At 43.5% G+C, this 27,222-nt stretch overlaps 1 protein-coding gene across 3 annotated transcripts in view; it reads right to left on the minus strand.

Moving 5' to 3' along the window:
• The window catches only part of ELP3 (elongator acetyltransferase complex subunit 3), a 150,192-nt gene that overhangs the window by 49,558 nt on the left and 73,412 nt on the right, over positions 1–27,222 (minus strand). For all 3 annotated transcript variants that reach the window (XM_074947394.1, XM_074947395.1, XM_074947396.1), the window contains one exon: positions 10,929–11,122. In XM_074947394.1, the coding sequence (XP_074803495.1) occupies positions 10,929–11,122 (194 nt within the window). The remainder of the gene's footprint in view (positions 1–10,928; positions 11,123–27,222) is intronic.

The following is a 27,222-nucleotide window of genomic DNA, read 5'->3' on the forward strand; positions in this document are numbered from 1 at the left end:
TTTACAGCAGGAAAGGACTTTTTACATGCTGGGAAATAGGCTATTTATGTGTTTTTATTTTCATATTCATCATACTCAAGAACTGGAAAAAGGAAAAATTCTGTTTTACATGTGAATTTCCATTCTAGGACCCTCCATGTCAGAGAGTCTTCACAGCAAGCATTGGTATATTCTCCAAAAATCCTGGATATAACAATTGTAACTACATCCTAAAATTCAGTAAAGATGCAAACAAGTTTATAATAACCTAACATCATAAGAGGTCATTATAATAATTATGAATACCATTTTTGCATAAATATTGAGGTCTTTCTACCACAGAAGATAATGCTGTAATGATAGATTTCAGTATTTCCACTTGAAATATTGATTTCCTCATGAACTTGTTGCCACAAAGAATCTTGTGCCCTTACCAAAATATCTGACTCTCTATGGAACTGGTTCTAGCTTTCCAGTGTGTAGAAGATGGACTACTATACCCTTCATCTTCTGATGCTATGAAGACCCCTTAGATAATGTTGATTTAATTTAATTTACTTTACTTTGGGGAAAGGATAAGCTTGTCCCTGGGACAGCAAGTTCTATTGAATATCCTTCAGTAATTATTTCTAAGGTGGCTCAACCCCAGACCAGGGCTCACCCTGAAGCATTCCTCATAAAGGGGAGGAATCTGCCTAAGCTTCAGAACCTCAAAAAAATCAAAAGAAATTTTTGGAGTTGGATAGTTTTCAAGAGAATATCAGCTTTGGTCTTCCAACTCTCGAGGCAGCAACGGCCTCCTCCTAATGTGTAATCTTTAACTTGAACCTGGAGGAGCAGCACTTCAGAGGAAAAACCTGCTGAGATAAGGCAGTTTGAAGATGCTCGCACTGGAAGAAGGGAAGGGACTTATTCCCTTGTCCAAAGCCTCAATGGCTGTTTTCTGTCTATGCTCCCAGAAAAGATTACCAGCAGAGTATTTGGAAGAAGATAAACCTGCTTTTCCATTTTTTTGGCTGGAGTTGGCGCTGCAGTTTACATGGGACATGTCTTTGGAAGTTCTGAATGTACAGCATATTAGCCAGGTGAAGAATTAGTCCTGAAAAAAAGTGCTAGGAAAACTGAGAATGGGTGTGTGAGGGAGTGTGCATGCTAACATCACCTTCCCAACTGAGTATCTCTAGACCTGCACAATAAGAGACTGCAGCCAATACTCTCAAGGCTGAGGCTTCTGCATCGAAGTTCAGTTTGATGATGAATACCATGCAAAAATGGTATTTAGTCTGCAGAAGAGAAGACTGACAGGGGACAAAACAGTTTTCAAGTACAGAAAAGGTTGTTACAAGGAGGAGGGAGAAAAATTGTTCTAGTTAACCTCTGAGCATATTAAGTCTTTTAAAGATGACAGAAAGACAAGCCTGCTAGCCACGTGCATTACCAAACCCTGCTAACTTTCTGCATTTATTTTAGAGAAAGAGGAGACAAAAAAATTAAAACGTGAACTATCAATAGAGTATTGAACTGTACAATGTAGAACAGTTTGTTTAAACCAGGTTTTGAGATCAAAGTGATTAGAAGTCAGTACCATCTGACAGCTGACTGGTGACCTATGTGAAATTTATTCACAGGTATCAATCCAGTTCCTTAAGAATATGTGTCACAAAAGCCACCATTAACAGTCACCATTTTTGGCAATCTCAGCACAGACACCCAGGCCTGAATGAGCCATGGAGACTCTCAATCTGACAGGTGGTTATTGCAAGGAAGAGTAGAAGTACATTGGCAAAAAAGAGGACAAGGGAAAGCTTGCACTGCTGCTGCCCATGCTATGCCTGTTCTGTAGAGTTAGGACTTCAGGCTCCAGGGCTCTCATTCCATTCCAATGCCAAACTCACTTTAAATAAATTTGGTAACACTTTTACCAGTATTAGGGTGTTGCACCAGAAGCCTTGAGAATATTATTTTCTGCCCTTATTTTGTTTGCCATACATTAGCACTTTTTATAAAGCAGAAAGGGCTCTGAAAAATTCCTCACCTCTGACTCTCTCTCACCCCAAAACCAAGGCAAATGCAATTAGCGAGCCAGTTAATTTATTCATCTGATTTCTTAGAGTAAATAAAGCATGACAGAACTAAGATAACAGACTTCAAACAGCTTCAATTAGAGGTAATGAGCACTTCACATTGAGTCTAAAGGACAGAGTAGAGAACAGTATTTTCATCTGGGCATGTTAGAGCTAAGGCAATAATCTGACTGACTGCCTATTTCTTCCAATTACGGAGCAGCTCCAAAGGGCCAGGCTGTTGTGTACTTCCCAACAGGAACACAAATAAAACCAACTGATATCTTCTAGCACTAGGTCTATAGCAGGAGTGGCCAAAACACAGCTCGCAAACTGCATGTTGCTCTTTTACAGTTAAAGTGCAGCTTGCAGAGCCCCCCATACCCTCCATTCTCTGCCTATCAGATGGGGGTTCACCACCTCCAACAGTTTGCGTCACACCCCCCCTTATCTTCAGCAACCCCTCTCTGCAGCTCCCAGGTGTTAGCTCCATGTGGAGAGGCAGCAGTAAACAGCTGGGAGTTGCAGGGAGGGGCAGCAGTCAAAGCAGTGGCTCTCCCTGCAGCTCCCAGTTGTTTGCCGCTGCCTCTCCCCATGGCCACAGCTCCCAGCTTACCGGTTCCAGCAGCTGCTGTGCAGGGAGGGGGCCTGGCGACACCATTTAACCAAGCGGGGCCAGCAAACCCTGGCAAAAATAGGGAGGGGGGGAGAGACATGACCCCACATGCTCCTCCCATGCATCGTCTCTGGCTTCTGAGCAGTGGGGAGGGAGGTCTCAGGGCTTCAGCCCTATGGGAGGCACCTGCCAGGGCTCAGGACTGAAGCACCGCTCCTGCTGAAACCCAGAGATCCCCTCCCCTTGGGGGCTGAAGCCCTCAGCCCCGGCAGAAGTACTCTGAAGAGGCTGAAGCTGCACACCCTGTGGGGGTTTGAAGCCCCAAGCCCCAGCAGGTATGTCCCACAGGGCTGAAGCCCAGAGACCCTGCTCCCCATGGGGCTGAAGCCCTGAGTCCCGGTAGGCGCGCCCTGTGGAGGCTGAACCCCTAAACTCTGGCAGGCGTGCCCTACGGGGGCTGAAGCAACACACCCTGAGGGAGCTGAAGTCCCCAGGCCAGCAGGTACCACCCACGGGGCTGAAGCCCCAAGATGCCCCGCCCCATAGGGCTGAAGCCCCGAGCCCTGGCAGGTGCCTCCTGCAAGGCTGAAGGCCCTGAGACCTGGCAGGCACACCCTGGTACTCAAACTTCTGAAGATGGTCATGTGCGGCTTGGAGGGCCAGTAAATTTAGCCACCCCTGGTCTATAGCAAAACCCAGTGTGGAGACGTTCCCACCTTTGGAACTCTGATGTGGTAAATAAGACATTGCAAAAAAATAAAAAATAAGCTTTCACAGCAACACATATCTGATCCCCCTATTTCCATATGGGGAACAGACAATAATTCACAACCTCTAATCAGCATATTAACATATGGAAAATTAGTATTTTGTGGCGGTGACAGAGAAAAATAGGCCTCCCATCCCCCCTTCAATCCAGATAAGAATATATTTGTTTACATAGTTGGGGATGGCTGTATGGATCAAATAGCTGCACATTCTGGATAGCCCAAGGACAAAGCATCAGGTTGGAGATGCCGGGACCTCTTAAAATTCTGAAACAAAATAATGGTAAAATCCGGGATACCTGAGCTAAAATCTTGGCCACACTGAAATTATTAGGAGTTTTGAGATTGACTTCAAGGGGGCTAGGATTTCACCTTCATATTTAGGCAGTTTGGGTTGCCTAGGAAGGCAGACAAAAAAAAAAAAAAAAAAAAGGCAGCGTGAGCCAGTGGACAGAGACACAGCTAGCAATGTAGACACCTAGGTTTTATTCTGGATTGCCATTGACTTGCTGTGTGGTCTTGACCAAATCATTTAACCTGTGCGTCTCACTTTACCCATCTGGAAAATGGGGGTAATACTTACATAGGATCATCCGGGATTATCAAATCCAGTGCCCAGCTATTGCAGGCAATCCCATTCATAAATTTATCAAGCTCCATCTCCAAACTAGTTTGGATGTTTGCCTCAACTACTCGTCTAAGGTGCTTTGAGATGCTCAAGTAAAAGATGCTCTAAGTGCCAGTTATTATTTTCATCATTTTGCATCTTTTCATGGGCACCAACAAATCATTCATCATTTGCAATAATAAGGCCTAGAGGTCATGAATGGGTGAATCATGGTGTCTGTGTCTGAGTCATCAGAAAGGGGCGAAGTCTTATTATAGAAAAGGATTTTTTCCATGGTCATGGCTTTGGGGATATCCAGAAGCAGTGAGGAGTCCAGGGGAATACTGAAGCACTTAGCAGACACCCCTTCGGTTTCCTCTTCCCTACTAGCATCCCCTCTTTTTCCCCCCTGCCCCAGGATTCAGCTTCAGCTTCCTGCTCTTCATACATACTGCTCATTTCAACCAGATCCTTGGAGAGATAAGAGTGGGTGCTGATTGCATGCTATTGCCTCTTCCATCTATTCTGCTTATCAATCTCCCCGAATCATAGAATCATAGAATATCAGGGTTGGAAGGGACCCCAGAAGGTCATCTAGTCCAACCCCCTGCTCGAAGCAGGACCAATTCCCAGTTAAATCATCCCAGCCAGGGCTTTGTCAAGCCTGACCTTAAAAACCTCTAAGGAAGGAGATTCTACCACCTCCCTAGGTAACGCATTCCAGTGTTTCACCACCCTCTTAGTGAAAAAGTTTTTCCTAATATCCAATCTAAACCTCCCCCATTGCAACTTGAGACCATTACTCCTCGTTCTGTCATCTGCTACCATTGAGAACAGTCTAGAGCCATCCTCTTTGGAACCCCCTTTCAGGTAGTTGAAAGCAGCTATCAAATCCCCCCTCATTCTTCTCTTCTGCAGACTAAACAATCCCAGCTCCCTCAGCCTCTCCTCATAAGTCATGTGCTCTAGACCCCTAATCATTTTTGTTGCCCTTCGCTGGACTCTCTCCAATTTATCCACATCCTTCTTGTAGTGTGGGGCCCAAAACTGGATACAGTACTCCAGATGAGGCCTCACCAGTGTCGAATAGAGGGGAACGATCACGTCCCTCGATCTGCTGGCTATGCCCCTACTTATACATCCCAAAATGCCATTGGCCTTCTTGGCAACAAGGGCACACTGTTGACTCATATCCAGCTTCTCGTCCACTGTCACCCCTAGGTCCTTTTCCGCAGAACTGCTGCCTAGCCATTCGGTCCCTAGTCTGTAGCGGTGCATTGGATTCTTCCATCCTAAGTGCAGGACCCTGCACTTATCCTTATTGAACCTCATCAGATTTCTTTTGGCCCAATCCTCCAATTTGTCTAGGTCCTTCTGTATCCTATCCCTCCCCTCCAGCGTATCTACCACTCCTCCCAGTTTAGTATCATCTGCAAATTTGCTGAGAGTGCAATCCACACCATCCTCCAGATCATTTATGAAGATATTGAACAAAACCGGCCCCAGGACTGACCCCTGGGGCACTCCACTTGACACCGGCTGCCAACTAGACATGGAGCCATTTATCACTACCCGTTGAGCCCGACAATCTAGCCAGCTTTCTACCCACCTTATAGTGCATTCATCCAGCCCATACTTCTTTAACTTGCTGACAAGAATACTGTGGGAAACCGTGTCAAAAGCTTTGCTAAAGTCAAGAAACAATACATCCACTGCTTTCCCTTCATCCACAGAACCAGTAATCTCATCATAAAAGGCGATTAGATTAGTCAGGCATGACCTTCCCTTGGTGAATCCATGCTGACTGTTCCTGATCACTTTCCTCTCATGTAAGTGCTTCAGGATTGATTCTTTGAGGACCTGCTCCATGATTTTTCCAGGGACTGAGGTGAGGCTGACCGGCCTGTAGTTCCCAGGATCCTCCTTCTTCCCTTTTTTAAAGATTGGCACTACATTAGCCTTTTTCCAGTCATCCGGGACTTCCCCCGTTCGCCACGAGTTTTCAAAGATAATGGCCAAGGGCTCTGCAATCACAGCCGCCAATTCCTTCAGCACTCTCGGATGTAACTCGTCCGGCCCCATGGACTTGTGCACGTCCAGCTTTTCTAAATAGTCCCTAACCACCTCTATCTCCACAGAGGGCTGGCCATCTCTTCCCCATTCTGTGATGCCCAGCGCAGCAGTCTGGGAGCTGACCTTGTTAGTGAAAACAGAGGCAAAAAAAGCATTGAGTACATTAGCTTTTTCCACATCCTCTGTCACTAGGTTGCCTCCCTCATTCAGTAAGGGGCCCACACTTTCCTTGGCTTTCTTCTTGTTGCCAACATACCTGAAGAAACCCTTCTTGTTACTCTTGACATCTCTTGCTAGCTGCAGCTCCAGGTGCGATTTGGCCCTCCTTATATCTTTCCTACATGCCCGAGCAATATTTTTATACTCTTCCCTGGTCATATGTCCAACCTTCCACTTCTTGTAAGCTTCTTTTTTATGTTTAAGATCCGCTAGGATTTCACCATTAAGCCAAGCTGGTCGCTTGCCATGTTTACTATTCTTTCGACTCATCGGGATGGTTTGTCCCTGTAACCTCAACAGGGATTCCTTGAAATACAGCCAGCTGAATGATGACATACAGATGTAGAAGATGGGAGAGAGGACACATCCCTGAGGGACAATGCATGAAAGATACAAAGATGGAAGAGCAGGTGCCAATCAATTCTCTGGACACAGTTTGAACAGAATGAATGGAGCTACCTCAGGGTTTGTCTACACTACAAAATTAAGTTGACTTTATCTAATTCAACCTCGAGCCTCCAAATTAATTAAGTCGATTGTGCATGGCCACACCATGCTCATTATCTTGATGGAGTGTGTCCTCACTAGCAGCATCTGCATCGATGCACAAAGCAGTGCATTGTGGGTAGCTATCCCAAAGTGCAATTTGCCGCAGTGTGTTTTGGGAAGTGGCAATGCCTCCTGGGACCAAAACATTGTCGCAGGGGAGAATGGGAACATTGCGCCGGCATCACATGATGCACTGTCCTCCCTCTCTCATATCAATGGCAAACAACCCAGTGGTTTTCGCGCCTTAAAACCGCCATGCGTACGCCATAACCCCAGAAGCACAGAGCCTGGTCAGTTGTGCACTCTTGCTGTGAGCATTTCAAACTCTTCGCGCCTTCTCCTGTAGCATTTCCAGAGCTGAAGTAGGGTCCGCCGCACGGAACATAGCGAAGTCCTGCAAGTAACCCTGCTGCAAGCCATTGAAAAAAACAATTCACAATTCACAGAACAGCTGCCCGCTTCTGGTCCTGTGAAACAAGCACTGACTGGTGGGACCGCATCGTTTTGCAGGTATGGGATGATAAGCAGTGGCTGCAGAACTTTCAAACGCGGAAGGCCACCTTCCAGGAACTTTGTGCAGAGCTTTCCCCTGCCCTGCAGTTCAGCAACGCAAAAATGAGAGCTGCTCTGACAGTGGAGAAGTGAGTGGCAACCGCTATTTAGAAGCTTGCGACGCCAGACAGTTACCGGTCAGTGGGGAATCAATTTGGAGTACGTAAATCAACCGTGGGAACTGCTGTGCTCCAACTGTGAAAGGCCATTAATTGACTTCTGCTAAGGGCAGTGAGTCTGGGAAATATGCAGGACATAGTGGATGGTTTTGCCGCGACGGGGTTCCCTAATTGCGGTGGGGCGATAGATGGCACAAATATCCCCATCTTGGCATCAGACCACCTTGCCAAAGAGTACATAAACCAAAAGGGATAATTTTCAGTGGTGTTGCAAGCACTGGTGGATCACAGGGGGCGTTTCACCGACATCAACATAGGATGGTCGGGAAAGGTTCGTGACACGTGCATCTTTAGGAACTCGGGTCTGCTCAAAAAGCTGCAATCCAGGACTTTCTTTCCAGACCACAAAATGAACACTGATGATGTTGAGATGCCTATAGTTATCCTGGGGGATCCAGCTTACCCCTTGCTCCCATGGCCCATGAAGCCATACACTGGCTGTCTGGGCAGCAGTAAGGAACAGTTCAACTATAGGCTCAGCAAACATAAGTAAAGAGGGAGAACAGGAAAAAAAAAGTTAGCCTTGGGGAAAAGGGGTTGTAAAGTGGAACGTGAGAAACATTTGCAGCTATGTAACATAACACCGCATTCGACATCATCAAAGGTCTGAGAATGGGCGCCTTCTGTTCTTTGTATCCTCCCCTGAGTTAAGTGAAAGGGATAATGGACTTTTCTTTCACACCTCAGGGAATGCTTCCGGGAGAGTGATTCTGCGCCAAGAGATGTTGGCTGGCTGTCCACCAGGGTCTGCAGAGGGACTCTCTCCTCCTGCTTCTGTTCCTGCAGTTCAACCAGACAGCTCAACAAGTCTGGTTGGCCCCTCATAATCTGAAGCATCTCATCCTGCGCCGCACACTCAGTCTCATGGGAAGCTTTTCTGCTCTCCATGTCCATGTTCAACTTCTCAGACAGTAAAATCCTCCACACTCTCAGCCCTGCGTCAGCTGTCTCGGAGGCATTCATTATCTCAGTGAACATATCCTCCAGCGTTCTCTTTCTCCTCCTCCTAATCAGCGGAAGTCTCCTTTCAGGTGTTGATGACATGCCGAAGGACGCATTTCCAGCTGTGAGTCACGGAAAAAAAGAAAGGGGCCATTGTATATGCATAAAATGTTTCCATAGCAAGGCCGTTTTCATAAAAAAAAAAAAAAAAAAAACCACTTATTACACTAGGTGCAAGCCATAACAATCAGAATCCGTAACCATTCACTGTGCCATTTTGCTGTTCCAGCCATGGTAAGTAGCCCGCCCCTCCGAGTCATGGGTGACCGCACTTTTAATAAAGTTTATGACAGACTCATGTCGGGAGCAGAGGGAGCTAGTCTAACAAATCATCCCTCCCCACAGCACCGTGGGAAGCTGTTTACGAACGGGGCAGGAAGGAACGTTTTCACTCCCAAATTGCGGAATCTCACATGTGGGGCCCCAGTCTCTTATCAGCCACTTAAACTACTTGCTGACCCATGCCAAGCACAATAAAGGCACATTAGCAGCCACATGGTTTGGTGGTTTTTCTTCTAAGAGCACTTTTACGGAGAACTTCCCCCGTTTCCCTTAGGCGACCCTATGTGATATCACTCTCCTGAAGGTAAGAGAGACAGAAAGGAAGGAGATGCTGCAAGTGTCTGGGTATAGATCTGATCCTTATGCTGCTATGCTGTGTACTGCAATGATGCCAGCAGAATTAATTCAGGAGTTGCGTGGGAAAGTGTCCTACCATGGTGGAAGAAATAAGACTGCCCTGCCCAGAAACCTTCTGCAAAGGATTGCAGAGTACCTCCATGAAAGTTTCTTAGAGATATCCATGGAGGATTCCCGGGCTATCCCAGTCCACAAACAGCCTTTTCCGGGGGCCACCCTCTGCATAGCTGGAGCGGCCTCTTGTAAGCAGAGAACCACAGCACCTCGATTTTTCTTCACAGTAAACATGCAATACCACTGAAGGTGTGTGCCCGCTAAAGTTGAACTGGACTTTGATTGTAACTGTATACTCATCAGAGGTGCCTTCCCCAGCATCACGGTCGGCCACCGTGATGTCCTGCGACCCACAGGGCTCCAAGGTTAAAAATATTGCCTGTTTCTCAGGGAGAATGGATCCACCGCTCACCTGTCTCCCATTCTCCTCCTCTTCCTCATCCACCATATCATCCTTCCGTGTTGTCCCTAGACTCACACACCTGTGAGGTGTCCACATTGCTTGTGGGGGTGCTGGTAGGGTCACCCCTGAGAATTGCATGGAACCGGCACGTGTGGGGTTCAGCACCAGAACAACTGTTTGCCTCCCTTGCCTTCTGGGAGAAGGCTTGGCGAAGTTCTTTATTTTCACACGGCACTGCTGTGTGTCCCTCGTATAGCCCTTCTCCCCCAGTCCACAAGTGATCTTTCCATAAATGTCAGCGTTTCTTCTGCTGGATCAGAGCTCTGCCTGCACAGACTCCTCTCCCCACACAGCGATGCAATCCACCACCTGCTGTGCAGACCAGGCTGGAGCACGTTTGCGCCATGTAGTCTCCATGATCAGCTGTGCTCAAGCTGGCACGCTCCCAGTGCTGATCAAACAGGAAATGGGAAATGAAAAATTCCCGGGTCTTTAGCAGAGGAGGGTCTGTTTCAAGTGTACCTGGCTGCAGTGCAGCAGAGTTGAGAATGATCTCCAGAGCGGTCACAGATGAGCATTGTGAGCCTCCACCTGGAGGCCAATTAAGTCGAATTACACAACGCTGCGTCTGCACTACATCATAATCGACCCATGAAAATCAAATTAAGCACTACGCTCTCGCAGAGGTGGATTACAGAAGTTGACATAAGAGGCAGCTTAGTTTGGCATAAAGGACCCCGTAGTGTAGACACATACATTAATAGGTTGACTTAAGGCAGCTTCCTTCAACCTAACTCTAGTGTAGACCAGGCCTCAGTGTAGTTTTGCTAACCCCTATGACATCCCTGAGGAGTGACAGCAGGATTCAAGAGTTGAAAGTATCAATTGCAGCACAGATCCATTAATAAGAGTTTGGATATATAGGCCTTAGCTACAGACAAGAGGACATAATCCATCAATGCTATTTGTTCCACATCCTGGCCTGATACTCATTTGGGAGGGGTCTGAAATACTGGCAATATGTAGGTGAGTTCGAGAGACAACTCTGGTGCTCACATTATTCAGTTTAACCCATTGACTGGCAGCAATTTTAATAAACTTTAATGCAATAATGATGGAGAAGGACAAAAAAATAAATATTGTAGTTAAGAACTTACTACAGTCAGAGCAACTCTTTGTACAGCCGAGACAAAAATCAACCAGTAAAGCCCACCAAGAAAAATTACCTCTGAACACGGTACACTCGTGTCCATGGTGGTACAAGAGCCAGAATTCTAGCCACCAAATCCACTAAAGTGCTTGGAGAATAACTCTTGTATCTTCCAGACTTCCAGAGCTCGTACAGGCCAGTACCACGGATCACTAGAGTTGGGTAGAGTTTCATGCCATCAGGGCGAAAAGAAGGGTTCTCAAAAAACTCCTGTAAACACAGAACACAAATGCAAATCAGAAACCAAAGCACTACCTTCTGGGGCTTTCAAATCAGAAGCTCTCTCTTCTTAAAAAAAAAAAAAAAAAAAAAAAAAAAATTCAAGCTGCATCAGAAGGACAGATTTTTTTTAAAAGCACAATTATGAGAATTTAAAAAGGCGGTCTTACATTCAGTTTCCAATATCTTTATCAGTCTAAGGACTTATTCTTAAATTTAGAGGATTATACTTTTTTTTTTTTTTTAATAAAAGAATAAGATCGCTGCAGAAAAATTCACAAAAGGTGAGGATGCAGATTTCACCAGACTTCATTATGAAGTCAACAGGTCTCTGAGTCATATTATTCATTGTAATAGAATTTTGCTCAGAATCAGAACAATATTAAAGGAATGGGCTTATCGTCACTCTCTGTGGACAACACTCAGAGATTTCTCAATATGTCCAGGATACAACAATTGAATAGTAATATAAAAACAACTGAAACACATGTCACCTATGCGCTGAGCAATACTGGGAAGGTGGAACAAACAGCACCTACTACTCACTTATCCATGTCTAAATTCCAGTACACAGCTCCAAAGTGAAAACCTCCAAACGTCTATGGTCACTGGAAGCCATTAGGCATGTATAGTGTGCAGAAAAGTTATGAAATACTGTTTTACTACAACTAAAATTCCAGTAACCACAACTAAGGTCATTAGTCAAAGCTAAAAGATTGATTAGAAGCACTGAGTCAATTATCTCACCTTTGTCTATCTAAGTCAGGGGCTGGCGAACTTTTTGGCCTGAGGGCCACATCAGGTTCCCGAAATTGTATGGAGGACTGGTTAGGGGACACTGTGCCTCCCCAAATAGCCAGACATGGCCTGGCCCCCCCCCATCCGATCCACCCTGCTTCTCACCCCCTGGGACTCCTGCCCCATCCAACCCCCCTCCGCTCCCTGTCCCCTGACCAACCCCGGACTCCCCACCCCTGACTGCCCCCCTGCCGCCCCATCCAACCCCCCCCTCCTTCCTGACTGCCCCCTGGGACCCCGTCCCCATTCAACTTCCCTGTTCCCCACCCTCTGACTGCCCCGACCCCATCTACACCCCCGCCCCCTGACCAGCACCCCGAACTCCCCTGCCCTCTATCCAACCCCCCCTGCACCCTTACCGCGCTGTCTGGAGCACCAGTGGCTGCCGGCGCTACAGCCGCGCCACCCAGAGCACCAGGACAGGCAGCCATGCCACCCAGCTGGAGCCAGCCATGCCACCGTGCAGCACAGACCACTGGGTCAGGCCGAAGCTCTGCAGCTGTGCTGATGCCCAGAACATTGCGCCGGGGGGCACAGTGAGCTGAGGCTGCGGCGGAGGGGGAACAGCAGGGGAGGGCCTGGGGGCTGGCCTCCCAGGCCAGGAGCTCAGGGGCCAGGCAGGAGGGTACCGCAGGCTGGATGTAACCCGCGGGCCATACTTTGCCCACCTCTGATCTAAGTGCTGACAAGGCTCTCATCACATACCAGGAGAGATGAGCTGGAGTGCCAATGAGAAACACAGTCAGGAAAGTAACAAATACTCTCCTCATGGACTGTATTTTCTAAATGGACAACCAACCTAATTCTCAATTACTGAGGGACAATCTCCACTCATTGATATACTTCGCTTTCCACAACCAAATCTCTGTACAACTTCTCATGAGTGATGTACCCGAGTATTCAGATTCTAATATCTAAACTCTATTGTTAAATCTATTCACCTAAATTTGGGTTATTGCTGATTATGTACTCTATGTATCATATAACTTTAAAAACAAACTTTGTATTTGTGGATAATCTAAGCACTATACCCAAATGTACAGACACACTTTTTTTCAACCTATGTATTATATAATTTTTTTCACATTAGCTTTAATAAAATGTTTAAATCTGTTCTCACAGTCATTAATGGATTTTAATCTGACACCACCCTTTATGAAGTAGGAAAATGTTATCCCAATTTTACTGATGATGAACTGAGACACAGGATATAATAAAAAGAAAAGGAGTACTTGTGGCACCTTAGAGACTAACAAATTTATTTGAGCATAAGCTTTCGTGAGCTACAGCTCACTTCATCGGATGCGTAATAATAATAAGGATATAATAAGTGACTTGTACAAGGTCACACAAGTAGCCTGTGGCTGAGCTGGGAACAGAACTCAGATTATGTCAGTGCCATTACAGTTCCTGAAAAACAAGACCATCCTTTCTACTATCTAATTTACCACTCTCACTAGGATGGAAGACCAATGAATTCTGAGGCATGTTTACCAAGGAATACCACTACATGGCCAGAGATCATGTTGTGAGAAAACTGTGTAACGAACTGTGTCAGTCAAATATATAAAATAATATTAGAGAAATGAATATTATATATGCTATTATAACAAGATATAATGGAATTTTTGCTTTTTGAATGTGTCTGCTGACGCAGCATTTAAGAACTGAGGTGAAACAGTTTCAGGGCTGTGTAAACCATTAAAACTGGTTTGTGTGTCTTATTTGTAAAATCTTTGGTCTGTGTAAATAGAGGGGTAAAGCAGAGTGCCATGAGGGAATTGTTAACATCAGGTGCCCCCCCCACACCTCACCCTACAAGATATACGAACAAGTAAAAATCCAAGGCCACAAAAGCAGACAAGTAAGGTAAGTACTGGATAGACCCAGTGGGGTTTACAGCACAAGATAGAAGACAGAAGTAGACAAATAAAAGTAAGTTTTAACAGAATAAACAAAAATGTATTAGTTTAGGTTAGTAATTGTGATTTATGCATGAGAATGTTCTACTTAGATAGGTACATGAATGAAGTAACTTAGTAAACAGTCTGTGCAAAGTTAGGGAACAAGGGATAAAATACAGGTGACTGACAATAGAAGAGTGGAGAAGACACAGCGGAAGAACATAGCAGAGACCAGAGATTTGAAAAAAGAGTCATCCTGTCACCAGAAGAGGTAACTTGATTAATTACCTTTCTTATCTTAACTGGTTTTGCATTATGTGTAATTCATAGGTGATAACAGCATTGTCTTATAACATGCAAAATAAAGGCTATAAGAAACTGTTTAAGCCTAATTGAAATGGATCTCCTCTTTCACCAAACAACATGCTCAGCAAAAGCTTTGGTGGTGCTAAGATCGCCAATGATGGCCATCAACTGAATATCCAGCCATATTCAGTCCTGGAACCTTAGTCTATGACAAGTCACAGTTCTCAGGAAGATTTTTTGTTTTGTTTTTTAAAAATTTTTCTGTTGAGGCTTTCTGAAGTGAGAGTCTTTTACCAAAAGGAGGATTCAGTCAAGTCCCAGTTCAACAGAAACCCTCTTATCCCAAAGTCTCCATGAACCAACCTTTCATTATGGCCCCAAAAGTATTTCACATTGTCAAAATTAAATGATGATAGGATGTCAGCTCAGCAATGTCATGAAAAGTGAAAGTAATAATACTTTGCAAACATATACATGCTAGCAATTTTCATAATCTCAAAGCACTTACAAACAGAGCTATAAAACATCCCAGTGAATCAAGTAAACAATACTGGACACATTTTTGGAACAGGCAACCTGAGGCACAGAAAGATCAAATGACCCAGTCACTGATTCGTATGTGGCGTTGGGTGAGACAAGAACAGAATTCAGCAGGCCTGACACTCAGAGTCATGCTTCAATAACAGACTTCCACCCTCTTGTGGGAGTTCAAAGGCATTCCATGTGTAAAAGAAAGCAGTTATGAATGAACTAATGAACAACACTCTAGCACTAGATCACGGTGCTCTGAAGAGAAAAATAAAGACATTTTGCTTTGTCTGGAAATTCATAAAATGAAATCTGAAGAGGCTGGAGTAATATGATCAAGCAGCCCAAAAATAAAAGTGAGATATTGCAGTAAGGAGCACCGAAAACTTTTACAATGAAATACAGAAAATACAAATAACAAATCAACCACTCAATCAGTTTTTTGGTGCTACTGCAGAAAAAAATTCCTTCCTCTAATAAGGTTCAACATTAATATTCACAGCAATGTTTGAACGGATGTCAAAAGAAAGTGTGATTCCCCCGTCAAAATACTTAGAAACTCATTGATTTGTATTATAAATTAAATGCAAATACATGAATGCACCATTAAGGTTGCGAAATCAAGCATGCAAAGGCAAGGTCAAAAGTTATGGTTTCTAACACAGCACTAGCTTCACTATCTTGCATCTCTCATATTTTTATAACATAGATTTAGCTAACAGTCACCTACTTGCCATTTATGATACTTAACACATACACCAGAGAATGCAGCTGGTCAAAAAATGGTAATGTTTTTGCATTAAAAAAATTGTTTTTCAAAATTTTCCTCAATATTTTTTTTTTTGTTATTTCAATGGGGAAAAAAATTCCCTCCTTTTAATCCCTTCCCAACCCAACTTTTCGAGCAGGAAAATGGAAAAAAGGAAAAAGGACAAGAAAGAGAAAGGTGGGGGGCAACTAACATTTCATTTTTTCCCATCAAAAACCAACATTTTGAACAAAATATTTAGTCTTAAAAAGACATTTTAATTGAAAAGTGTTTTCAGGTGAAAATTTTTGACCACAAAATATACAAAACCTGCAATGGGGCCATGTCAAAGTGGTGGTAGAAACCTTAGCTTTTTAATTAGAGCTGAAATGATGCCTTTAAAAGCTGACGTGATCACGGCACCTCACTATGAGACAGCACCTCATTTAAGGGCAGAGCAACATTTAGCTAATGGGCATTGCTTAAGGCTCCATGAAGAGTCAATGGGAGTCATTCCATTGATTTAAATGGGCATTGGATCAGAACCTTAAGCACTAAGCTGCTCATAAATGCCTCAGCAGTTACAAATTTAAGCGATTAAAAGGTGACAAAGCTAGAGGAGTCCAGCTGACACCCAATGTTCTAAAATCACTTTAGGATGCAGAAAAATGCTCTCACATGTGCATAAATATTCCAAATGGAAACATAACTTTAAAGCTATTAAATAAATTTTCTTCAGCCTTGAGATGTAGTTTTTCTCTTGCTAAAGACTATAAAACAAACACAGGTTGACACTTCTTTCAAAACTCAAAGGTTGATGGTAGGGCCAAATTTTAAATCAGAGCATTTGGGAGGGGGCCACTATGTTTTCATACTGGTTTAACTTATTTTAAAACATCTCAGCTGAATCAGGTCAGCTCTTTTTAATTATCTTTGGGTTAACTCCTCCTAGTCATGAACCAGGACCCCACCATACTAGGTGATATTCAAAACAATAAAAAGACAACCCCTGCCCTAGGAAACTGACAATCTAAAAGTAACAGAAATTAGAATATCTGAGGTAACTATAGCATGCTCACACTGCAAACACTAACAAATAACCAGAAAGACCTGCTATTCAAAATCCTGCAGCTTTATCTGGGTTCCAATAGATATGCTTTATTTGTATGAACAGCTACTATATGAATTACAAAGAGAGAATCTTAATAAAATCTCATCAGTATACACTTTCAGTGTACAAGGTTATTCAAGTTAGCCATTAAACATATTTTATGAGAACAGTAATTGATTTTATTAGCACATGCCTTTGTTGTAGAAGCTCCCCGTTATTACAGTTAATGGCATCTACAGCATCCATTCAGCCACAACCTCATAAACTCACTGCCAGCATGAATAATCAGGGTCTGATTGGTGCAAAATTAGTCATTAAGTTGCCACCGACTTTCCATCAATGCAGAGGCATCAAAGTGGAAGCTAGACTCCTGCCTTTCATCTGATTCCAATCAGCTGTTTTATAAACTAGTAATTAGTTTATAAAATAACTCAGCTTTACTTGCTATTAGTGCTGTCCAACATAACAGGTGTTAGATGGAAAACAGCAGTCTGTTTAATACCAGTGCAAACCAAAACAATTAAAAAAAGAGGAAAGAACACAAGAGTTGGAGGTGGGGGAAGGTAAACTACTGGACTTGAATATCAAATTTTTGGTGGTTTTATCAGTGTGATATTTAATAAACTGAGAAACTGTTCACTACCTATGTGTCTGGTTATATGTGCAACACAAGGATCTGGTTCTGGACAAGTACTCAGTATATTGACTCAGTATATCCAGGGATACTCAGACCTCAGTGGTTCAGGAGCTAATATGGCGACCAACATTACCCAAAAGAGCCACAGTAGTGTGAATTCATTGTTTCATTTACTGTGCTGTTTATTTATTTATTTTAAGTATTATTTTATCAACTACAATTGGTCAATAACATAGTAAAAGCATCCTGATTGGTTAATAAATCACACAGTGTTTCAATATCATGTGTTACAAAGAGCCACAGGAGACACATTAAAGAGCCACTTGCAGCTCTTGAGCCTCAGTCTGAGTATCACTGATCCTGTCCAAAGTTTCTTCCTACCCTCTGTCACAGGTTAGCAAATTTTTTTTTTTTAAATCTAATTATGATCTCGTATTCCCCATACTCAAATTTCAATTCTGACTTGACTTTAGTAGCTGCTCTCGATCCACTATAGTTAGAGATTTTTATCATTTTATTGATCATCTGAAAGCTGCAATTCTGCTCCTCATTGGAAGGGAAAGAAGAGTGGCGGATCTAGGTATTCGTCCCCTCTTTCCACATAAAAAGAGAACCACCAGCCAGCTTTAATCTTCCTGCTATGACTAGTCTCAATGCCACTGTGAGAGACTGCTCATTGTATAAATGTTGCAATTTCCCCCCCTTTGCTAGGTTTACTAAAATGCCAGAATTATTTCCAGTAGGAATACAAATTAACAAAAATCAAATGAATTTTAAAACGATTGTGCATCATAAATGATTTTTCACTCAATTTGATTACATCAATATACCCAAGAGTGTCAATTTTATGTATTACCCATAACAAACAGTGATTTAAGCTTATATCCTAGACTCATGAAGTTGAGATGAGCAATGTCAAATCTCAGTAATCCAGCATTTCGGTCAGAATAATTTATAACAATAAAGGTTAATACTTTAAAGCTACAACAGCTTTGAATGACTTTCTCCAATTCTGCAGAGGGATGATATAACTCTATGCTTTAAAAATAAATTTGTGGCCCAGATATCGGGGTATTAGTTTTATCTTTACTATTTGCAATGTTTGTTTCTTCTTTTCGTTAAATGCTACAGTGCTAAAATTAAACACCACAGAGAATGGTCTCCTATCACTGATGCTTACAACTACATGATGTAAAACACTGCAGCATTAGCATACAAAATCTATCAGAAGATTAGAAATATCTGTTGAAGAATACTTATCTTCATTAACAATATATTTCTATACATATATAGTGTCTTCATTACAAAGAATCCCAATGTATTTAACAAGTTATAACTATATAGGAATCCCACATGCACCTCAGAAATGCAGCTGTTTAACAGTGTACAGCAATACTACATAGTAAAACTAAACCACACAAACACAATGCTGCCATATTAAACTTCAGCATTTGTTGTAGACATAATGCAATTACCAGAGCTGGAATTTGGCTACAACATGGAAGTTAAGACTGCCATCCTTGCAAACAGATACAGTATGAATTTTCAGATACACAAATCGGGTTACTAGCTCCTTACTAAAGCTTCTATACATCATATAAACAACTCCAGATTTGATCATGTTAACAAAAGTTTCTAAAGAAGCTGGACCCAACTTTCAGCTCCCCCAGAATACAGGGTACCTGTAAACCAACATGCAACCAAGAGAGGAAAGACCATTTTCCAGTTGAATACAGTAACTTTCCTGGCAACAACTATGCTAAAAAACCTTTTTAGCTACTGACAAATCAAAAAGAAAAGGAGTACTTGTGGCACCTTAGAAACTAACAAATTTATTTGAGCACAAAAGCTTATGCTCAAATAAATTGGTTAGTCTCCAAGGTGCCACAAGTACTCTTTTTCTTTTTGCGAATACAGACTAACACGGCTGCTACTCTGAAACCTGACAAATCAAGCGGTCACACTTTACCACCAAACAGTGTATAACTAGAATTACAGGAACTACTGGTCCATGAAAACAGCCATAAAATCCAACATTTTACTCCCAAAAGGCTAAGTTCTCTGCTTATGATTGGTTTCAGAGTAACAGCCGTGTTAGTCTGTATTCGTAAAAAGAAAAAAAGTACTTGGGACACCTTAGAGACTAACCAGTTTATTTGAGCATGAGCTTTCGTGAGCTACAGCTCACTTCATCGGATGCATAGCATATCGTGGAAACTGCAGAAGACATTATATACACACAGAGACCATGAAACAAAACTTCCTCCCACCCCACTGTCCTGCTGCTAACAGCTTATCTAAAGAGATCATCAAGTGATCATCAAGGAAGGCCATTTCCAGCACAAATCAATGTTTTCTCACTCTTCCCCCCCCCCCCCCCCCACACACACACAGACACACATACAAACTCACTCTCCTGCTGGTAATAGCCCATCCCTCTTTGAAACCTCTCTTTATAATGCGCATGATAATCAAGGTGGGTCATTTCCAGCACTAATCCAGGTTTTCTCACCCCCCCCCCCCACACACCCCCTCCAAAAACCACACACACAAACTCACTCTCCTGCTGGCAATAGCTCATCTTACAATGTGCACAGCAATAATCCAAGTTTAACCAGAACCTCTTGGGGGGGGGGGGGGTTTGTAGGAAAAAAACAAGGGGAGATAGGCTACCTTGCATAATGACTTAGCCACTCCCAGTCTCTATTCAAGCCCAAATTAATAGTATCCAATTTGCAAATGAATTCCAATTCAGCAGTTTCTCGCTGGAGTCTGGATTTGAAGTTTTTTTGCTTTAAGATAGCGACCCTCATGTCTGTGATTGCGTGACCAGAGAGATTGAAGTGTTCTCCGACTGGTTTATGAATGTTATAATTCTTAACATCTGATTTGTGTCCATTATTCTTTTACGTAGAGACTGTCCAGTTTGACCAATGTACATGGCAGAGGGGCATTGCTGGCACATGATGGCATATATCACATTGGTGGATGTGCAGGTGAACGAGCCTCTGATAGTGTGGCTGATGTTGTTAGGCCCTGTGATGGTGTTCCCTGAATAGATATGTGGGCACAGTTGGCAACGGGCTTTGTTGCAAGGATAGGTTCCTGGGTTAGTGGTTCTGTTGTGTGGTATGTGGTTGTTGGTGAGTATTCGCTTCAGGTTGGGGGGCTGTCTGTAGGCAAGGACTGGCCTTTCTCCCAAGATTTGTGAGAGTGTTGGGTCATCCTTCAGGATAGGTTGTAGATCCTTAATAATGCGTTGGAGGGGTTTTAGTTGGGGGCTGAAGGTGACGGCTAGTGGCGTTCTGTTATTTTCTTTGTTAGGCCTGTCCTGTAGTAGGTGACTTCTGGGAACTCTACTGGCTCTATCAATCTGTTTCTTCACTTCCGCAGGTGGGTATTGTAGTTGTAAGAATGCTTGATAGAGATCTTGTAGGTGTTTTTCTCTGTCTGAGGGGTTGGAGCAAATGCGGTTGTATCGCAGAGCTTGGCTGTAGACGATGGATTGTGTGGTGTGGTCAGGGTGAAAGCTGGAGGCATGTAGGTAGGAATAGCGGTCAGTAGGTTTCCGGTATAGGGTGGTGTTGATGTGACCATCGTTTATTAGCACTGTAGTGTCCAGGAAGTGGATCTCTTGTGTGGACTGGACCAGGCTGAGGTTGATGGTGGGATGGAAATTGTTGAAATCATGGTGGAATTCCTCAAGGGCTTCTTTTCCATGGGTCCAGATGATGAAGATGTCATCAATATAGCGCAAGTAAAGTAGGGGCGTTAGGGGACGAGAGCTGAGGAAGCGTTGTTCTAAATCAGCCATAAAAATGTTGGCATACTGTGGGGCCATGCGGGTACCCATAGCAGTGCCGCTGATCTGAAGGTATACATTGTCCCCAAATGTAAAATAGTTATGGGTAAGGACAAAGTCACAAAGTTCAGCCACCAGGTTAGCCGTGACATTATCGGGGATAGTGTTCTTGATGGCTTGTAGTCCATCTTTGTGTAGAATGTTGGTGTAGAGGGCTTCTACATCCATAGTGGCCAGGATGGTGTTATCAGGAAGATCACTGATGGATTGTAGTTTCCTCAGGAAGTCAGTGGTGTCTCGAAGGTAGCTGGGAGTGCTGGTAGCGTAGGGCCTGAGGAGTGAGTCTACATAGCCGGACAATCCTGCTATCAGGGTGCCAATGCCTGAGATGATGGGGCGTCCAGGATTTCCAGGTTTATGGATCTTGGGTAGTAGATAGAATATCCCAGGTCGGGGTTCCAGGGGTGTGTCTGTGCGGATTTGATCTTGCGCTTTTTCAGGAAGTTTCTTGAGCAAATGCTGTAGATGCTTTTGGTAACTCTCAGTGGGATCAGAGGGTAATGGCTTGTAGAAAGTGGTGTTGGAGAGCTGCCGAGCAGCCTCTTGTTCATATTCCGACCTATTCATGATGACAACAGCACCTCCTTTGTCAGCCTTTTTGATTATGATGTCAGAGTTGTTTCTGAGGCTGTGGATGGCATTGTGTTCTGCACAGCTGAGGTTATGGGGCAAGTGATGCTGCTTTTCCACAATTTCAGCCCGTGCACGTCGGCGGAAGCACTCTATGTAGAAGTCCAGTCTGCTGTTTCGACCTTCAGGAGGAGTCCACCTAGAATCCTTCTTTTTGTAATGTTGGTAGGCAGGCCTCTGTGGATCATTATGTTGTTTAGAGGTATCTTGGAAATATTCCTTGAGTCGGAGACGTCGAAAATAGGATTCTAGGTCACCACAGAACTGTATCATGTTCGAGGGGGTGGAGGGGCAGAAGGAGAGACCCCGAGATAGGACAGCTGCTTCTGCTGGGCTGAGAGTATAGTTGGATAGGTTAACAATATTGCTGGGTGGGTTGAGGGGACGCATTATTAAGGATCTACAACCTATCCTGAAGGATGACCCAACACTCTCACAAATCTTGGGAGAAAGGCCAGTCCTTGCCTACAGACAGCCCCCCAACCTGAAGCGAATACTCACCAACAACCACATACCACACAACAGAATCACTAACCCAGGAACCTATCCTTGCAACAAAGCCCGTTGCCAACTGTGCCCACATATCTATTCAGGGAACACCATCACAGGGCCTAACAACATCAGCCATACTATCAGAGGCTCGTTCACCTGCACATCCACCAATGTGATATATGCCATCATGTGCCAGCAATGCCCCTCTGCCATGTACATTGGTCAAACTGGACAGTCTCTACGTAAAAGAATAAATGGACACAAATCAGATGTCAAGAATTATAACATTCATAAACCAGTCGGAGAACACTTCAATCTCTCTGGTCACGCAATCACAGACATGAGGGTCGCTATCTTAAAGCAAAAAAACTTCAAATCCAGACTCCAGCGAGAAACTGCTGAATTGGAATTCATTTGCAAATTGGATACTATTAATTTGGGCTTGAATAGAGACTGGGAGTGGCTAAGTCATTATGCAAGGTAGCCTATCTCCCCTTGTTTTTTTCCTACAAACCCCCCCCCCCCCCAAGACGTTCTGGTTAAACTTGGATTATTGCTGTGCACATTGTAAGATGAGCTATTGCCAGCAGGAGAGTGAGTTTGTGTGTGTGGTTTTTGGAGGGGGGGTGTGTGTGGGGGGGGGTGGTGAGAAAACCTGGATTAGTACTGGAAATGACCCACCTTGATTATCATGCGCATTGTAAAGAGAGGTTTCAAAGAGGGATGGGCTATTACCAGCAGGAGAGTGAGTTTGTATGTGTGTCTGTGTGTGTGTGTGTGGGGGGGGGGGGAAGAGTGAGAAAACATTGATTTGTGCTGGAAATGGCCTTCCTTGATGATCACTTGATGATCACTTTAGATAAGCTGTTAGCAGCAGGACAGTGGGGTGGGAGGAAGTTTTGTTTCATGGTCTCTGTGTGTATATAATGTCTTCTGCAGTTTCCACGATATGCTATGCATCCGATGAAGTGAGCTGTAGCTCACGAAAGCTCATGCTCAAATAAACTGGTTAGTCTCTAAGGTGCCACAAGTACTCCTTTTCTTTTTTCTTTCTGCTTATGATTAAAATCTGTTTTCAGCCCATCTACACATATATTTATTCAAATCCAGCACAGATAGGCATGGGGAGAACAGCACATCCTCTGTCTAATTTTGCCCCAACTACTGGGCAGCACCACGTAACAGGAAAGTTTTTGTATTGTTCTGAGTTTCAAATTATCATGTTATGATGTATGAAGAGCATACACAACAGGATTTGGAAGAAACCTATCAACATTACATTAGTCACTGGGACCTTGATATATATTAAGCATATAGAAACAAACGCAAAACAAATTATTGTGGTCCAAAAGTCACCTTACATTTTTGGCAGATCCCTATAGTTAATAGGAGCCCATCCTTTATTATTGATACATCTGAGATATTTCTAGAACGCCATCATTGCAGCATTTGAATGCCAAACAAATAAATTAGTTCTGCATGTTAATGTCACAAAAGTGTCTGCAATTTCTGTTCTAGGAAATTCTGTTATTTATTTCCCCCATAAAAATATTAATTTCACCTACTACAAATAGCTTTTTCAAAAGTGCTCTAGAAGCAAATTAATCCTCACAACATCCATATGAGGTAAGGAAGCATTACTGCCATGTTACATGTGCCAACACCTGATGGGGCAAAGTCCCACCAGTTTACACCAGGAAAACCAGCATCAATGGAGCTCAACTAATTTACATCAGATGAGAATTAGGCGCAGAGAGGTTATGTAGCTTGCTGAAGACTGCACAGCAAGGCAAGGGCAGCAAGAATGAGAATTGTAGGATTCCTTGCTCCCAGGTTCCAATGATATCCAATGGACCACATGGTCTTAATATTTCAATCATGCTGCCCCATGGATAATAACCATTCTAATGAGTCAGAGCAAAACTTTTCAACAAAGAGGCAAGCCTTGAGTTGTTTTTTAATTCCCTTGAGCTGTTTCTTAATTTGTGGAAGGTAAGGTACTATATTTTTCTTTCCACAATGAAGAGGGAACAACTCTAGTTTACTCCCCCGTCACTTAGAGGTATTTAGTCTTTGGAAGATGTCCTCAGCCTTCAGCAGCATGACCTTAATATTTCTTTTCAACCACAGAACAAAAGTCATCTATCAAAGAGCTGAGCAATCCTCTCCAGATGGCACTCACTGCACAGAACAGACCATCTGCTTCATCTTCTGTGCGCTCCAAATTAGTCTCTACATTTATTAAGCAGTTTCCAAGAACTCTTGTGACAAAACCCCTCACAACTTACTCTGGAGTTGCACCTTCAGCTTTCCCAGGTATATAACACTGGCTTTTATACTTTTGCCAAGAATATTCACCTCCTCTCCCCAAAGACTGAGAATAGTACAACTCTGTTCCCCTAAGAGCAGATCTTCGCTCTCATGAATTAGTACGCAAGTTCTGCCAGGCTTACCTTCCTTCAAGATGTTCTGTAATACCTGTTACTTAAAAGCAGTTCCTTCTGCCCTAAAAAAACCACCTGTGACCAGCAACTCAGCAACAGTTTTGTTGACTGACCCTTCTAGGTCAGACCTCTCCATGCTTGCACAGAATCCTAATCCCAGGGATATGGTTTTGGACAGCCACTCTTGAAAGGAAGCAGTGAGTGACATGTCTCTTCCATACCTATCTTATAAAAAAATAATTTCCTAATGTTTTGTATTTCATGACTCAACTTACCCCATCATGACATCAAGACCATCAATTTTATTATCATTCAGCTGCAGTGAATGACTATTACCTATACACCTGTCAAATTATTTTTATTGTATTGTTCCCTATATTCATAGGGGCCTTTTTTTAAGGGTTCCTTCCATATCTGGATTTCCCTTCCCAGGCACTGGTCCATCATTCTAACTTCAGCGGGGGAGTGGGGGGGTGTGTGGAGGGGGTGAAAGGGATTTAGTGGTACACTAAAAGCTTAATCTTGTGCCTGTGGGATTGAGAACACTGGTTGAATAGAGGTGTGGTAAACTATCCAATCCCACAGGAGTGCATGGTTGATTGGGGATTGCTAAATGGCAGGGTGATCTTTCAGACTGGGTGGGAGAAGAGTCTCATGCTTGTCTATTTATTGGAACCCTTGGTGTAGTTGGAGGAGTCTTGTACAGATGGTCTTTGCATCCACCATGCCTTTCTTGATTCATAAAAACTACTGTGAAGAAATCTGGGTGAGGCAAAATACTAAGCACTGCACAGAATACAGGAGGCAAGACCCCTGCTCTAAGGAGTTTAGAATCTATTAGATGAACAACAGAAAACAAGGAGAAGAACCAATAAGAGTATGTTGAGGTTTGGCTGTTTTATACACAATGCACATCTGATCTGCTCAGGCCTTCCAGGGCTAGAAGTGAGTGATATCTCAATAGCCAACCAACCATTTCCCCTTTGCAATAGTATTAAGCTCCAGTTTCTATCTTTGAGATATCAGACCTCAAAACTAGGTCCGAAGATTGCCAGCCTCAGGCTTAGATTAGTGTTATTTTTGAGAAAAGTCTTCATTTTGGAGAATGAAGATAATATTTTTATGGCAGCTGGGTTGTGGGGGTTTTTTTGGCAACTGTTTGAGGCTGCTCAGAGATTTTAAGTGTTAGAAATATTGCCAGCAATAATGAATTAGTGGGCAGAGTTCAGATGAGGTAATCAAAGACTCATAATAAATGCAATTTATCACATAACCATGCAATTTATCATATAGATGTGATCATGATTTTTTTTTTTGGAAAAAGTTAATGTACTCAATGCTTTTTTTGCCTCTGTCTTCACAAACAAGGTCAGCTCCCAAACTACCTCACTGGGCAGCACAACATGGGGAGGAGGTGACCAGCCCTCTGTGGAGAAAAACGTGGTTCGGGACTATTTAGAAAAGCTGGACGAGCACAAGTCCATGGGGCCGGATGCGCTGCATCCTAGAGTGCTAAAGGAGTTGGCGGATGTGATTCAAGAGCCATTGGCCATTATCTTTGAAAACTTATGGTGATCGGGGGAGGTCCTGGAAGAATGGAAAAAGGCTAATGTAGTGCCCATCTTTAAAAAAAAAAGGGAAGGAGGAGGATCCGGGGAACTACAGGCCAGTTAGCCTCACCTCAGTCCCTGGAAAAATCATGGAGCAGCTGCTCAAGGAATCAATTCTGAAACACTTAAAGGAGAGGAAAGTGATCAGGAACAGTCAGCATGGATTCACCAAGGGCAAGTCATGCCTGACTAATCTAATTGCCTTCTATGACGAGATAACTGGCTCTGTGGATGAGGGGAAAGTAGTGGTCGTGTTATTCCCTGATTTTTAGCAAAGCTTTTGGTACGGTCTCCCACAGTATTCTTGCCAGCAAGTTAAAGTAGTACGGGCTGGATGAATGGACTATAAGGTGGATAGAAAGCTGGCTAGATTGTCGGGCTCAACGGGGGTAGTGACCAATGGCTCCATGTCTAGCTAGCAGCTGGTATCAAGCAGAGTGCCCCAACGGTCCGTCCTGGGGCCGGTTTTCATAGAATCATAGAATATCAGGGTTGGAAGGGACCTCAGGAGGTCATCTAGTCCAACCCCCTGCTCAAAGCAGGACCAATCCCCAATCAAATTATCCCAGCCAAGGCTTTGTCAAGCCTGACCTTAAAAACTTCTAAGGAAGGAGATTCTACCACCTCCCTAGTTAACGCATTCCAGTGTTTCACCACCCTCTTAGTGAAAAAGTTTTTCCTAATATCCAACCTAAACCTCCCCCACTGCAACTTGAGACCATTACTCCTTGTCCTGTCCTCTTCTACCACTGAGAATAGTCTAGAACCATCCTCTCTGGAACCACCTCTCAGGTAGCTGAAAGCAACTATCAAATCCCCCCTCATTCTTCTCTTCTGCAAACTAAACAATCCCAGTTCCCTCAGCCTCTCCTCATAAGTCATGTGTTCCAGACCCCTAATCATTTTTGTTGCCCTTCGCTGGACTCTCTCCAATTTTTCCACATCCTTCTTGTAGTGTGGGGCCCAAAACTGGACACAGTACTCCAGATGAGGCCTCACCAATGTTGAATAGAGGGGAACG

This window comes from Natator depressus, chromosome 3, assembly GCF_965152275.1.
Source record: "Natator depressus isolate rNatDep1 chromosome 3, rNatDep2.hap1, whole genome shotgun sequence".
In the NCBI taxonomy this organism is placed as follows: Eukaryota; Metazoa; Chordata; order Testudines; family Cheloniidae; genus Natator; species Natator depressus.